The following is a 15,374-nucleotide window of genomic DNA, read 5'->3' on the forward strand; positions in this document are numbered from 1 at the left end:
CTAATGAAGCTGTAAGTTATGTTATAATAATATCAAAGTCTTATAAAGCGCACGTATCTACCAAACAAGGTACTCAAGGTGCTGAGTATATACAAACTTTCAGAAAGATTATTGCAGTGATGAATTCTGAGACCAAATTATTTGGCACAGTTTTGTTTTTACATTGTGCTACGGCGCATATAGCAGCCACAACCAGGAACACCGGGCGAACCGCTTCTCTTTTCGATAAGTGCACTGGGTTAATTTACATGCGTTGCACAACACATGGGACCAACAGCTTTACGTCCCATCCATGGACGAAGCAATGGTTAAGTGTCTTTCTTAAGGACACAAGTGTCACGGCTGGGGATTTGAACCCACACTCTGCTGATTAGAAACACCAGAGTTTGAATTCGGTGCTCTTTAGCGCTCGGCCATGACACTTACATTTTCATTCACAGAACGTAGGGATTCATGTCATGGCCAAAAACTTGATTTACAAAAGGTTTCAAAATCCTAAAATTAAGCAGCTCAACAAATCTGGGCACTGGTCATTCCAGAGCAGTCTGTACTTACGGATTTCACATCTGGATCCGTCATACCCTGCAGCACAGTCACAGATGAAGGAGTTGACGTTATCCCGACACGTTGCGCCGTTAACGCATGGGTTAGAAATGCACTCGTTGTATTCTAAAACAGAAAAAATATCAGTCAATCAGGTTTGAAACATTGGATCCAGATCTAAGGAGGCCTATTGAAATGAAGCTGTTTCCCCCGTTAAGTATCTCCTTGAAATATTGGGTGCGTTCGTTTAGCTTCCCCAGGTCGACCCCGGTGAGTGGCGTTTTTTTCCCCAAGGACAAACGTGTGCAGATAATAACCCACGTTCGTCCTAAAAAGGAACACCGCCACACACCGGGGTCGACCCAGGGAAGCTAAACGAACGCACCCATAGATTTCAAAGCGCATTTTGGAACAGTATCCTCAGCACTAGGTAGATCAAAGAGCACAATTTCTGCAAATCTATAAAAAGTAGCAGCTATTATTTATTTCATCTAGCAGACACAAAGACATCCGGGGCCAACTTCTTATAAGCGGAAAATATAGCTAACAAACTTCTGCTTAATAGCAGAAATAAGAAAGATACCAGTCACAAATTGGACTTGCTACATGGTATTTTGGCTGGTAACATTGTTCTGGTAAGCATAACTTTCATTTGCTCAGCTGCTTTTAGTACTTTTAAGCAGCTCCATGAAATTGGACTTAAAACCATCCATTTGCATGTTAGATTTTAATATTTTCTGGTACATTGCGACGTGTTGATCACAAGTTTAAATTTCTCAGACTATCGATTCAGTTGCTTTGTCACATGATGAGGGGCATGCAAGCTTTTGCTTAATTTTGTAAGAGACGGTGAACACCCATACACACATTCTGAATGGATGTGTAAGGTACAATAGTACCAGGGTTTGCTCATCTGGAGGTTGCTACACAAAAGCTTGCCCTGAACCATGTGACATAGCTCCTGTCTCTATTGACCCCTTGCACGCGCGTCACACGCGGCGACTGATGCCACGCTCACCATGTTGGTGGTCAATAGGCCTACGTGTAAATGCCGCGTCACTTTAAAATGTGCACTTCACAGAATAACACACGTTGACATTGACCACCAAAATGGCGCATCCAAGATTATTCTTATGATGACGTCAGGTGAAATGGGTCAATAGTCTGAGAAATTCAAATGTAAGCGGTACATTGGGACTGTTAAGCAAGTCATTGTACCAGACATCATTTAAATCTAACTTGAAAAATGGCTAATTCAGATAAAAAAGTTCTTATCCCTCTGAAGCTCAATATCTTACCATTTTGACAGTTAGTTCCGTAGTATCCCGGAGCGCAGTCACAAATATACCTGTTGACTGCATTAACGCACATGCCGCCGTTGACACACGGATCACTTGCGCATTCATCGAGCTCCATCTCGCAAGTCGTACCCGTCCAGCCGGGTCCACACTGACAGATGAACATGTTAATCTGATTAACGCAGAAGGCACCGTTGCGGCAAGGGTTGCTGGCGCACTCATTGATGTCTAATGAGTGGAGGGAAAAAAGACAGCTGGGTCACTCATAGCAGTGGAGGAAACAAGTGTTGCAAATTGTTCACACTTTTAAACTTCGTAATGTAATAATAACTTGGTAGGCTGTTTATCCTTTCTTGCAGCTGAGAAGGTTAATATCTTATTGAAAGAATAGGGAGAAAAATACAATCCAAACAAAATAAATATTTCACAATGTTGATTTGGTTGAATGAAAATTGACACTTTGTAGACACAGACAATTGAGCATTCTCTGTAAATTTCTCTATAACTATCGCCAAATTCTTCTGGAATTGTGAAAAAAACAACCAAAGAAGACAAAGATTTTTAGCAATACGTACCAGATTCACATCTCACTCCCTGGTAACCCGCCTCACAGGTGCATTGAAATCCATTGGCTTGGTTGGTACACGCAGCAGCATTCAAACACGGGTTACTGGCGCATTCATTGATATCTAGAAATAAATAAAAAGTACAGAAAAGTTGCATAAGTTGCATTCATAACTTTGTCTAAAACCAATTTGGGCAACTATTCGAAAAATCCATTGGAATGAACCAGTTTAGAAATTTTAAGGGAAAGTACATCATTGTCTTATTCGACATCATTTGCTGTGATTTTCAGAACACACTAAGACGTAATGAGAGGGGGCAACACAATGCCACATTACAGCACCAAACGCCAAAACAACAACTAAAAACAACAACACAGGATTTGAAACTTTGTAAGGTGGAAGTAAAGACATTTATCACTGTGTGGTCATCTTGATTTTACTACATTCCAACTCACTGTAACCAAATTGAGGCTGGACGAAATAAAAGTATGGTGCCATGCGCAATGAATGTTAGCATTCATTGCTGTTATTGGAAACAGGGAACATGACCAAGATGGTGACAGCGATATAAAGGTCTATTCCTACCATAGAGTTATATATAAGAACTAGAGGGCGCACGAGTGATGCTTCGTGCACAAACGCCACGGGACCGCAAGATGACAAGCGCGTCATTCTGCACGCGCGTTGAATATGAAATACACGTTTGAGGTTTTTTTTATTGAACGCTCACGCGATGCTGTTTGTTCAACTTAGAAAATGGCCGCACAAACACACGTTGTGAGATAGCTGTTTTGTCAACTTAGAAAATGGCCGCCTGCTCGCATACCGGGGCGCGTATATAGGCCAGTGCGTGCTCTAGTTCTTATATATAACTCTATGATTCCTACGAGAGGTTTGCGGTTACACCATGCAAATCTCTTTTAATTAGTGTTAATTCTGAAAACCAACCACCGATCCTTTTCAGAACCAACACTGCTCAAAAAAAAATATTCACACCATGTTACCTCAAAACTCTCTCACTGGTCCGCTACTTTGGAACATTCTGCCTCTTAATATCCAAACATGTCATATAATCACAAGTTCAAAGAGGCTCTCAAAACCCACTGTTCACTGCTGCTTTTCACTAGATACAAAAGTTTCTTTCCATGCGCCATGAGCATCACTTGTGATGGATACCGGCGCACTATATGTGTTCTTATTATTATTTATTATTATTAAGAAATCAAACCATGTTTACCTATTTGACATGTGTCTCCAGTCCAACCTGATGCACACTGACACTGGAACAGATTAATGTCATTCAAACAGGTGGCTCCGTTAAGGCAAGGCTGAGATACACACTCATCCACATCTGCAAGACAAAAACAAACAAGTTTCATGATAAATTTCTTCCTCCTGGTCTGTGAATGGTCAGTCTGAAGCCACATGACCTTTCATGGAATCACCAATCACAATCACAATCACAATCGACTGCGCAACCGAAAGTCAAACACTTAAAAAAAAAAAGTGAAAATGTTTTTAAACCACCTGCGGCTTGTTCAGATGGTTGCACTCGTGTATTTTGTCTTAGCGCATTGTGCAGCTTGGCAGCATTAGGTGCATTTCTGTGCTATCTGTTAGGATCTGTTGTTGGTTAATATGTTGCTCCCTCAAATAGTATTGTGCTCCCTCAAAACAATATTTTTCTCCCTCCCTCGAGGGAACAAAATAAAAATTAAAGTAAACAAAATAATATTCTTGAAGGATCAAAATATTACTTTTAGGGAATTATAAAACACACCACCAAACAACATTGTCCTTTACCGGGCTCCGTAACCTCCTGTGATTTATTTCTAGTGAGATGTTTAAAAAGATCTCTTGATTCCACATCAAATAATGACTGCAATCATCACACTTACCTTCTTCGCATGTGGGACCGGTGAACCCAGCTCGACAACTACATGAATACCCATTGACTAAATCAGTACATGTTCCTCCATTGCGACACGGTGAATTGGAACACTCGTCAATTTCTGAAAAGATCAAAGGAAAAAAACCCCACCCACTGTTACTGAAGTTGCAATTCGAATAGAAGAAAAGTAGGATACTGCAGGAAGTTTATCAGTTTTTAAAATGAGCAGAAAACCAATAATAGATTGACCACAGGAAACGATGTTCATAATTCAATAATGTTCATAAAGTGCAAGTTAAGGTGAAAGATCAAGATGAAAATGTCTGGTGCAAATATGTGGAAATTTCCTATGATAGCACACGTTTGAAATTGTCAAAACATTGTATCTCGCTTAAAATAAAGGCGCAGACTGGGAATCAAGAGCTGAAATGTGAAATGTGCACTGGATGTCATTTCAGCAAGCAACTCCCTGACTCAACAATAGATCAGTGCAGACATTAACCATTGCTATCACCCGATATAACAAAACGTTTGCTTGCTTGCTAAAACGGCACCTATGCATTAATTATGTTAATAGACAGATCTCCAGTTTCCCAACTTGTGTTTTAAAGCTCCATAATCTTTGACAAAAAACCACACACAAATATTTGTTTGTGAATCAATGGAATGTCTTAATAAATCTTACCAACATCACAGCGGGCTCCGGTCCATCCTGCCAGACAGGTACAAGTATAACGACTCTCTCCATTACTACATAGACCACCGTTCAAACACGGATTACTTATGCATTCGTCAATATCTGTAGACAAAACAAATTAATAAAATCATTAAAAAGTCAGACATTTTTCTACACAACAGAACAAGAAGCAAGCAGAAAAACATATCCTCACAAATTCTTACCCAAGGAGTTGTCAGACTTTGTCATTTTTTTGAAAGGATATGGCACTGCAAGCCCAAGTACAAATGCTTATCACTGGAATTGGATTGCACCAATCTTATCAAAATCCAAAAATGTGGGTGTTGAGTTACAAATAGCTTGCTTAATAAATTCCCTTTCATATATTATAAAAATCTAAGAGAAAAAAGGTTTAGGGGAAAAACTAAGAGGGAGGGATACCCTTGGTAAATACTTCAAAAGATAATCTATGTGTATTTATAACCTACTCTTAATGCTTGCAATGTGTAATAATGTGTAATAATGTTTTGTACTTTAGATTTTAGACATAATTGCATTTTTAATACTTCTGGATTTCTATTTATTAGTTCCGTTTACTAATTGGTTGAATGTTTTTAGGAATTGTTTACTCCCGTTGTTATAATTCCGTATTTTCTTATTTTTTAGTTTGTCTATTTGTCTAGAGCATGTTTACATGATTAGGGCGCTAAGTTTTGGTATAATTATTATTATTATAATGATTATAAAAACTTACTTGGTAAAAAGTACTGTACTGCAGCTTTTTATAATGTATAATATTTTGAGAAACAAATCCCTACACAAGAATGCGGCTTTAGAGAAAGGGACTCAACACATCTTAATCAGAAAAACACTTCTGCATGAAAAGTTTCTTCGATTGTGGATAATTCTTCCTGCATGGGCATAACCGCTTCATTTTTTTGGCAACATCTAAAAATTGTTACCACTTTCTGAAATGCATTTTTCACACGTTACTTTAACTGTAAATATCTATACTTCATTAAGATTAAAAAGTCAAGTGTTTCCAAAAAAACAAAACAAATACTTTGCCTTTAATGGAGTGGTCCACAAGGTAAAGCTGCTGTAACTCTCAGTCAGGAGATGGCTAACCAAAGAAAATTATTTCCTTTTCAGCGTGTACAAGAATTTATTTTGACTTACCGACATCGCAGTTAGTGGCGGACCACCCTGGGGTGCAGCGGCAAGTGTAGAAGTTCACCTCATTGATGCATTCACCACCGTTCTTACATGGGTCGCTGAAGCATTCATCAATATCTGCCCAAATAAAATAGAGAATTTATGAATTTATCAAACCCTAGGCTCAAGTTCACGACAGAAAGTATTGCTTAGAAACATGTCTGCTAGGCACACATAGCCAGAGATGTGGAGACTTGGTGTTATTGTTTTATTATTCCCTTTACTTAAAAAAACCTTTGTGTGGAGCCAGATCAAATTGAAAACACTGAGAAGACCTTTGTTCCATTGTGAAAAAGTCCCCACAGCTCTGTATATGCCAGAACATCCTTTCTTGTTTGTAAGGAACCGTTTTTGTACCTACCTTGTTCGCATGTTACTCCAGTGAAACCAGCAGCACAGACACAGTTGTAAAGATTGATGAAATTCTGGCACAAGGCACCGTTCTTACAAGGATTACTCTCGCACTCGTTTATATCTGTAATTAATCAAAAGTGTTTCTTAAATAGTTACAAAGTCCCCAAATTTGTACAAATTAGTGGGGCTACAATCCTGGCCATATCTTATCGATGTTGGCCCTCATTGCTTGGTCTAGGCTCACATCACCATTGAAGATAGAATGTTTATAGTCACGTTGCGAATGGATGGCCCCATGCATTTTGGCTGGGGTTGTAGGTAGCTCAGTAAACTTTAAAAAAAAATATTCATTTCAATAACATTCTTACCCAGTTCACAGTTGCTACCGATGTAACCTGGTGCACATTGACAGAAGTATGCGTTGGCCCCTTCGAAGCACGTCCCACCGTTACGGCAAGGGTCACTCATGCATTCCACCGAATCTGTCAAGATACATAGACATCGACATTTCATGTTAACAGCATTCGATTCAATTCAATTCAATTCACATTAATAAATACCTCAGACAGTTTCGCTATTCCTATTGGTGGAGAGCGTGTCACATGGGGGTGTTTAAACCTTTGATAATGACCAGTGTTTATAACCGATTGTGAGCGGGACAGTTTCTTCATTCATATTGGTCGAGAGCAACGGCTGGAACAGTTGTGCCACATCACGTGGCAGTGCAGTCAATGGAAAGAAGGCTATGTTATAAACACACCCGTGTATAAATTGCTTCGATCCTAAAGACCATCAAATTAAGGGTCACGTTAATCCGCAGGTTGTTGGTTCGAGTCCCACTCTAATCAATTTTCTTTGTTCAACCCCACTTCATTTCAACTTTAACCAGTGAGTTTCCCTTGTGGTTTACAGTATTCGGTCATCAATCATCACAAACTTTGTCGTCACTTTAAGAATTCTACACTGAAATGCAGACAGTTGTGGGTTCGAGTCCTGTTTTAGGCACCAGAAATGTTTTCTTCTGGACCAATAGTGGGTTAACACTACATCGGCAAAAAACCAAACCTTCGACTTAAGATTCAATAGTCCAATAGCCCATCTCAAGTCACATATACTTTTGAAAAGTAAAAAAATCAATGCAAAAAATCAATGCAAAAATCAATGCAAAAAATAAATATTGTTCTTTTTCGTAGGCTTTTTCTGCTAGGGTGGAAACATCCGGTCATAGAGTGCTTTATGCCTTGATACTCTAGGTCCTTTTGGTTTGCAACAGCTATTTCTATTATTTAAAAAAAAAATTGAAACAAATGTTGCTATACATAAACTGCTGTAAAATGGTGTGACTTTGACTAATTCCACCCCCTTTTCCTAAAAGCTGGGATTCATGTTGGGATAGGATAACATCTTTAAAATTCTTGTATGTTTTGTTGTTGTCAAAGTTTGTCTAAAGTCACCCCAGGGTTAGGACACCCAATTGGAATACCTGGTTTTCCAATCAATAATACACCATGGGGTCCAAAGCAATACCGTTACTGGAGTAACGTTGGACAACAAACTGTTCTTTTTTAAAACTGTAAACAAGTTAAAACATTTTCAAACTTGATACTAGAAAAAAAAAATGCAAAATGGCAAATACCAAAAATTCCACTGCCACCAAAAAGCTTCATTTTATGGACCTTGCAAAAAAAGCGTGAAAAGCATACAAGACAATGCATTACATGAGCTTACCATAGTACTTTAACATATTCATAAGAATACACAGAACGTTTTTGAGAAATATTCATCAGTAAAAGAAACTACCCGAAAAAAGAAAAAAAAATGTGCGTCCAAAGTTAACAGTAGTGTTATTACCTTCATTGCACACTGCGCCGATGAAGCCAGGAGCACATCGGCAGAAGAAGCTGTTGGTTCCATGAGTACATGTGGCTCCGTTGAAGCAAGGGTTACTTGCACACTCATCCACATCTGAACATGGTCAAAGAATCATTCAAATTAAATCCTGAATAATAATAAAATATTAAACCATTCGTAACTAGCCGTAGGTCAGTTTCGCATGCTGGACCCACTCTCAGGAGTGACTTATTGCTTCAAATTTGCAATATTTCTAGTGTTGATACTTTGAAGATTAATTTGAAAACCAGCTTGTTTAATATGGCTTATCTGTAATTGTTCTTTGTCTGATTTCCCCGTTCCTTTACTTTGTGAGAATTAACTCTTGTGCGACTTGAGCGCATTAATTAGGTGGATTTAGGCATCTTACAAATACTCTATGTTACTATTATTATTTATCACAATGAAGGCACCAAGTGCTGTAAAGGGAAAACCAACAATTGTAAAAAGTAAACACATACGAATCCTAAAAAATCTTCATTTGGTATCCTCAAAACTCTGCAAAGCTTGGGCCTTATTCGGAGGAAATTTGCTAAAAATTCATGCAGCATTATTACTTTAATGTTACACCCGATGCTAAATCAAACTAATATGAGATTTTTTTTACCCTGTTCGCATGTTGGTCCGGTCCACCCTGTCTGGCACCGACAGTCAAATGCACCAAGCTGATCTATACAGGTTCCACCGTTCTTACAGGGTTGATTAACACAGTCGTCGTTCTCTGTCAAGGCAAATAGTCAAACATGAAACAGCGGACAGGGTTTGCCAGATGTATGACACTAGTCATAAAATAGGGGGCTATTTGGAACAGTTGGTTAGGGGTTAGTTTGAGGATCTTCCAAAACAATCATACATGAAATAGTTGTTGATCCTTTATTAGCTTAAGAAAAGGTTATTATATCAAACATGAAACAGTAAATAGGGTTTGGAATAAAGGGAACATTATCAACAGTCACTTGGTCTTTAAAACTTAAAATAGTGATAGGAAAAGTCAATGGGAAATCTAACATGAAACAGTAACAATGGTGGGTAGCAATAGACTTTATGCATTGACGTCATCATGCCGCCGTCTTAGAGGAAAAAACCCAATACTGAAACAAAGGAAAAAGCGCAGCAATGTATGCGCGACACACAGGAATGGCCAATGAACAACCTTCTTTTGATACCTAGATGAGGGTGCCCTATACTATCAAGGTTCCAGGTTCATTTTATTTCCACAGTATCAAAAGACAAAAAAACAATATCAAACAGCATTCACAAGAAATTATTACAACAATGAGAAATAATCGTTTCACAACATAGGTTTGAAGAAATAGATGCATAACAATGTTGACACTGCGGAGGGATCCATTTAAGAAGCAAAGCTTGTAGGCAATGGTCCCTTATGACATGCATATGCATTGAGATTATAAATAATATCAAGTGAACCGTTGAGGTCCGTGGTCGAGTCGAGCCACCAATGAACAAAATATAACAGCAGGTCTCAATACTATAATCACATCATGTGCATAAGGTCTATGTTTAACCACCTTCAAATTGTTGCCTCTGGCGTCAATTTGAATGCTGACAAACCCCCAAGAAAAATAGGTTTTGCTTACGTATTTCGCAGTTGTTGCCGAGCCAATCCGATGTACATTCACAAAAGTAAATGTTACTTCCATCTCTACACGTTCCGCCATTTTGACATGGTTGACTCTGACACTCATCACGATCTTTGCGGGGAAGACAAAAACATAATAAGATAAGGTCACAGGAACAGAACATCATTGTTAGGGAAGAGTAAATTTGTATTTTTTTATTTTTCAAAACCTTTTAGAAAATATTTTGTAAGATTTGGTTAAAAAACGAAGAATGACTCACTGAATCTGCAGTCGGGTCCTGCGTATCCTGGTAAACACGTGCAGCTGTAGCCATTAATTTCATTGGTACACGGCGCATTGTTGAAGCACGGAGTACTTGCACACTCGTTAATATCTGGGGGCAAGAAACAAGTACATTATTTAAGGAATTGCTGTCTTTGGTTAAGAATTCAAATGGAATTACACATCACTAAGTGTGGTTAATTTAATGTAGTTCTTAAAAGAACCCTTTTAGTGTGGTTCTTACAAGAGAAAGTTCTACTGCGGATCTCATATGAATATGATAATGTGAATCCTACATGAATAGTGTGATGTTTATTCATACAGCGAATTGTTTGAGATTTGTCAACACAGTAAATTTTACAATAAAAAAAAAAATAAAATAGCTCACCGATTCCACAATTTGGGCCAGTGTAGCCAGCGTCACACTGGCAGTTATAAGCGTTGATTCCGTCCCGACATGTACCTCCATTGAAGCAAGGTCCACTTACACATTCCTGAATATCTGTGGCAGAGGGAAAAAACGTCAGTTAAATGTAAAAATGAAAAAGTAGAGCTTTTTTATCTCAGATGAATAACTTTATGAAGATGGGGAAAAAAGAACCAACAAAAGCCCTAGATCAATTGGTCAATGAAAAGATCGACATCAATCAGTTAGGAGCATTTTTTTTTTTTTTTCTTTTTTGTTGTTGAAATAACTCGGGAACAGTGCTTAATACACATTAGTGTAACGGTAAACAAAAACCATACTCCAAGGAGCCAACATTTTAAATGTTATTTAGACATAATATGTTGACATACACCAAGTGAGAATACTGGTCTTTGACAATTACAGAACTCGTCCAGTGCCTTTTGAAATTTCACTTACCAATTTCACAGTTGGTTCCAGTAAATCCAGCGTTGCAGTTGCAGTAATATTGATTGATTCCATCCACACACTCTCCATTGAGACACGGCTGGTTGGAACACTCGTTGAAGTTACTGGAACAGTCGAAGCCTGTGAAGCCCGGAGCGCAGAGACAACGGAAGCCGTTGATAAGGTCCACACAGGTGCCACCCTGACGACAGGGGAAACTACTGCATTCATCGTTATCTGATTGGACAGGAAGAAACGAACAATCATTAAATTTTTAAGGCCCCAATCCAACAGTCATAGCGCAGCGGCTGTACAGTAGGCTTAAACAAAAGGTGAGATTTAAGCATCGTTTTGAAATTGGCTAATGAAGTCGTCGCATATAGCGCAGTACAGTAGGCTTTCAAAAAAGGTGAGATTTAAGCATTGTTTTGAAATTGGCTAATGAAGTAGATTGCCTGATGTTCTGAGGAAGTATGTGTTCTGTGATTCCACATACTCGGTCCTGATTGGACGGGAACAAACAAACTCTTTGATTGTAAACCAATCGAATCACAGAAGCAAGGGGTTCTTGAATTATGCATATAGAACTAAGAGTTGGTAACCACAATAAATACTGTGAAAGCACCATTAAAGAGAAAGGTTAATTGAAACATCCTCTTTATCTGACAACTAACACCTGTTATCTCCATGTAAATCCTTTTCCAAACAGTGGACTTAATTGGATCATGCACAAACCATTACGATTGCTGACTGCCCGAGGCAGTTTAACTGCTCATACATTAATTTCAACACACAAACTGGTCTAGTTGACTGATTTCAAAAGGGTTGATCAACTCGCAGGAAAATGGTACAAAGAGTAGGAGGGTTAACAATCGTTTGAACTCACTGATTTGACAAGTTACTCCACTGTATCCTGGGGCACAATCACAGACATAAGCATTCCTCAAGTCCGTGCATAGACCTCCGTTGAGACATGGCACACTGGCACACTCATCGGTATCTGTTTACAAAACATACAATCAATTAATACACATGATAATAAAGACCCTGCCGGCAATTTCACCAAACTCTTCCTAACTTGACGAGTTCAGTTCCGTTTCCAAAGATGTTAGGGCGCATTGAACCCATCCCAAGTTAGGATTAATAGATAGGATGGAATCAGCTTCAGTTATGACCACCATTCTCCACTTACGAGCAAGCGCCGAATTTCTGCGCTAGCTGTGTAAGCGTAGAGGCGTAGACACGCAGAGTGTTGGCTCTCTTTAAAAAGCCTGTTTGGTCTTGACGTTTGGAACAGTATACTCTGCTCGTCTGCAGAAGAAAGTTTTCTTACCTGTCTCACAGTGGATGCCTGTAAAACCGGACTGACATTGACAGACGTACATGTCCACTTGGTTCAAACACTGTCCAAAGTTCAGACAAGGGCTGCTGGCACACTCATTAATATCTGCAATCACACAAACAATTGTCAACAAAATCGTTATTGCAAAACCAACACATGTCGTCAACTTATCCCATGACTCGACAGTCGCTAAAAATGGAAAAATTTCTTTAACAAATGCAAATAATGTGTAAGAAAAACAGATAAGAAATGTAGAGTTCATTCAACAGGGAAAACTTTGATAGACAAGGCAAGCAAGCACATTTGTGTGTGAGTCAAACCTTATGAAAGTTTACAAAATATGCTAATTATTTTGTTACTCCACATAGTATTCTTGGTTTTGTTGTGAATTTTTGTTAGGTTGGGAATTTGAGGTACATGTATGGGCATATTGGTGTTTAGGGTCTAGGCGTATTTTGGGTGTGGGGGTGCGAGCATAATGGGGTGTGTGGGTAATGGGGGGTAGGTCATAGGATAAAGGGCCTATAGCTATACTGATGTATTGGGGTTTGGGGTATGGGTGTTTTGGGATAAAGGCATATTGGGGTATGGGGATAATAATGGGGGTAAGGAGTAAAAACCTATTAACTGTGGCAAGGCAGTAATCGGGTAATGTGTATGGGCGAATTGGGGGTGTGGGGTTTTCGGTTTAATTGGGGTGTAGGGGTATTGAGTAATTGGGTGTACCTCGTTCGCAGTTGTTTCCAATCCAACCAGGTGCACAAGTACACGCATAGCCATTCGTGATGTCTGTACACGTAGCTCCATTCAAGCAAGGGATACTTGCGCAGTCATTCACATCTGCAAAAAAAAATTCAAAACAAAATTTTAACAAATTAAAAAAATTGTCCTTGCAGCACACAGGCTGACTTTAAAGACAGTGGACACTATTGGTAATTGTCAAAGACTAGTCTTCACAGTTGGTGTACCTCAACATATGCGTAAATAACAAACATGTGAAAATTTGAGCTCAATCGGTCGTAGAAATTGTGAGATAATAATGAAAGAAAAAACACCCTTGTCACACCAAGTTGTGTGCTTGCTGATGCTTGATTTCGAGACCTCAAATTCTAAACTCGAGGTCTTGAAATCAAATTCGAGGAAAATTACTTCTTTCTCAAAAACTACGTAACTTCAGGGGGAGCCGTTTCTCAAAATGTTTTATACTATCAACCTCTTCCCATTACTCGTTTTGAGCAGCAAGTTTGCTTTGCGGTTTCACTTGCTGAGAGACGTTTTGTGGGGAACCAGCAATGTTTAATATACATCACATGCCTTTTTGAATGGTAGCCCAACTCTACTAAGTAAAACATTTTATGCTTTCACATGTTTCCCGCTTAACAACAGTATGACAAACCTACGTATCAAATAAAAATAGAAACAATAAAAAATATGTTTTATCATAGTACTAAATTTCAGGATTCAGGTTTCAGGAAAACACACAATTGTTTACAATCAAGAAAAAAAGAAAACAAATTCTTGATATATGAAGCTTTGCTCTATTTCTGTAACTCTTTCAAAACTAAACAAAACAGAAACTTTCAGAGATATAATGTGTAACTGTAATTTTCAGCTAATAATATATTTATACATAGTTTGATCTGGTATTTGTTTTTTTTATGAAACCTGTTATAGGTGGTTATCCGCTGTTGGATAACAAATAAATAAATAAAATTAATACAAAATAAATATAAAGCTTCTTTTACTTTCATCACAGTTGGCTCCAGTCCACCCCGGCAGGCAGTCGCAACGGTACATATTCTGAAGATCGAAGCAAATGCCTCCGTTTTGACAGGGGGTGCTTCCACACTCGTTGATGTTCTCCCTGCACTGCAGCCCCGTCCAGCCTGGACGACAGTCACACCGGTAAGAGTTGAAAGAGTCGACACAAGTGGCACCATTCTGACAGGGAATCGACTGGCACTCGTTGATATCTACGAATAGATAGAATAAAACATTTTAATTAAAATTCCATTACATTTGATTCCAGGGGTGCCTCTTGGCGGCTGTAACCATTAAAGGTACTGGACACTATTGGTAATTGTCAAAATCCAGTCTTCTCACTTGGTGTATCTCAACATGTACATAAAATAAAAAACTTGTGAAAATTTGACCTTGATTGGTCGTCGGAGTTGCGAGATAACTATGAAAGAAAAAACAACTTTTGTCACACGAAGTTGTGTACTTTCAAAGCTTGATTTCGAGACCTCAAGTTCTAAACTTGAGGTCTCGAAATCAAATTCGTGGAAAATTACTTCTTTCTCGAAAACTACACCACTTCAGAGGGAACCGTTTCTCACAAGGTTATATACTATCAACCTCTCTCTATTACTAGTAACCAATTAAGGTTTTATGCTTATAATTATTTTGAGTAAATACCAATAGTGTCCACTGCCTTTAACTGTTTCTGTCATTGACCAGTGATAAACCAGCAGCCAATTGCACTCCGCACTAATTACGCCACTTTTTGCTCAAAATACCAGGCTGTCAGACAAACATTCCACTACTTAGCGATCACGCCATCATCAACGCGCCAAATGCCACTTGTAGTAGTAGTGTTGTCAGTACACACTAGGATTAAACATAAAACTTGGACACACGTACGCGCATGTATGTTAGTGAATTTTTGTCTGAGATCCGGGTACTAAGCGTCTACTTTTAGCATTATATGTAGTGCGGAGTGCTATAACTAGAAAAGGGAGTCGTTTCGAAAAATGTTTATTAATATCAACAGCTTCAGTGCTCTTTATTGAGCAAGCTTTTATGTTCATTAACTTTTGGAGTAAATACAAAATAGGTTACTTTGCCGTTAAGAAAACAAGTTAGAGACATAATGAAATCAGGC

At 38.6% G+C, this 15,374-nt stretch overlaps 1 protein-coding gene across 1 annotated transcript in view; it reads right to left on the minus strand.

Moving 5' to 3' along the window:
• LOC139943820 (uncharacterized) overlaps nucleotides 1–15,374 on the minus strand; it is a 67,526-nt gene that overhangs the window by 24,640 nt on the left and 27,512 nt on the right. Inside the window, exons 17-35 of the mRNA XM_071940646.1 lie at nucleotides 14,236–14,463; nucleotides 13,217–13,330; nucleotides 12,482–12,595; nucleotides 12,035–12,148; nucleotides 11,161–11,385; nucleotides 10,684–10,797; nucleotides 10,294–10,407; nucleotides 10,032–10,145; nucleotides 9,041–9,154; nucleotides 8,395–8,508; nucleotides 6,912–7,025; nucleotides 6,551–6,664; nucleotides 6,154–6,267; nucleotides 4,984–5,097; nucleotides 4,306–4,419; nucleotides 3,645–3,758; nucleotides 2,417–2,530; nucleotides 1,842–2,069; nucleotides 556–669 (exon numbers count right to left, since the gene is read on the minus strand). Coding sequence (XP_071796747.1) covers nucleotides 556–669; nucleotides 1,842–2,069; nucleotides 2,417–2,530; nucleotides 3,645–3,758; nucleotides 4,306–4,419; nucleotides 4,984–5,097; nucleotides 6,154–6,267; nucleotides 6,551–6,664; nucleotides 6,912–7,025; nucleotides 8,395–8,508; nucleotides 9,041–9,154; nucleotides 10,032–10,145; nucleotides 10,294–10,407; nucleotides 10,684–10,797; nucleotides 11,161–11,385; nucleotides 12,035–12,148; nucleotides 12,482–12,595; nucleotides 13,217–13,330; nucleotides 14,236–14,463 — 2,505 coding nt within the window. The remainder of the gene's footprint in view (nucleotides 1–555; nucleotides 670–1,841; nucleotides 2,070–2,416; nucleotides 2,531–3,644; nucleotides 3,759–4,305; nucleotides 4,420–4,983; nucleotides 5,098–6,153; nucleotides 6,268–6,550; nucleotides 6,665–6,911; nucleotides 7,026–8,394; nucleotides 8,509–9,040; nucleotides 9,155–10,031; nucleotides 10,146–10,293; nucleotides 10,408–10,683; nucleotides 10,798–11,160; nucleotides 11,386–12,034; nucleotides 12,149–12,481; nucleotides 12,596–13,216; nucleotides 13,331–14,235; nucleotides 14,464–15,374) is intronic.

This window comes from Asterias amurensis, chromosome 11 (assembly GCF_032118995.1).
Source record: "Asterias amurensis chromosome 11, ASM3211899v1".
In the NCBI taxonomy this organism is placed as follows: domain Eukaryota; kingdom Metazoa; phylum Echinodermata; class Asteroidea; order Forcipulatida; family Asteriidae; genus Asterias; species Asterias amurensis.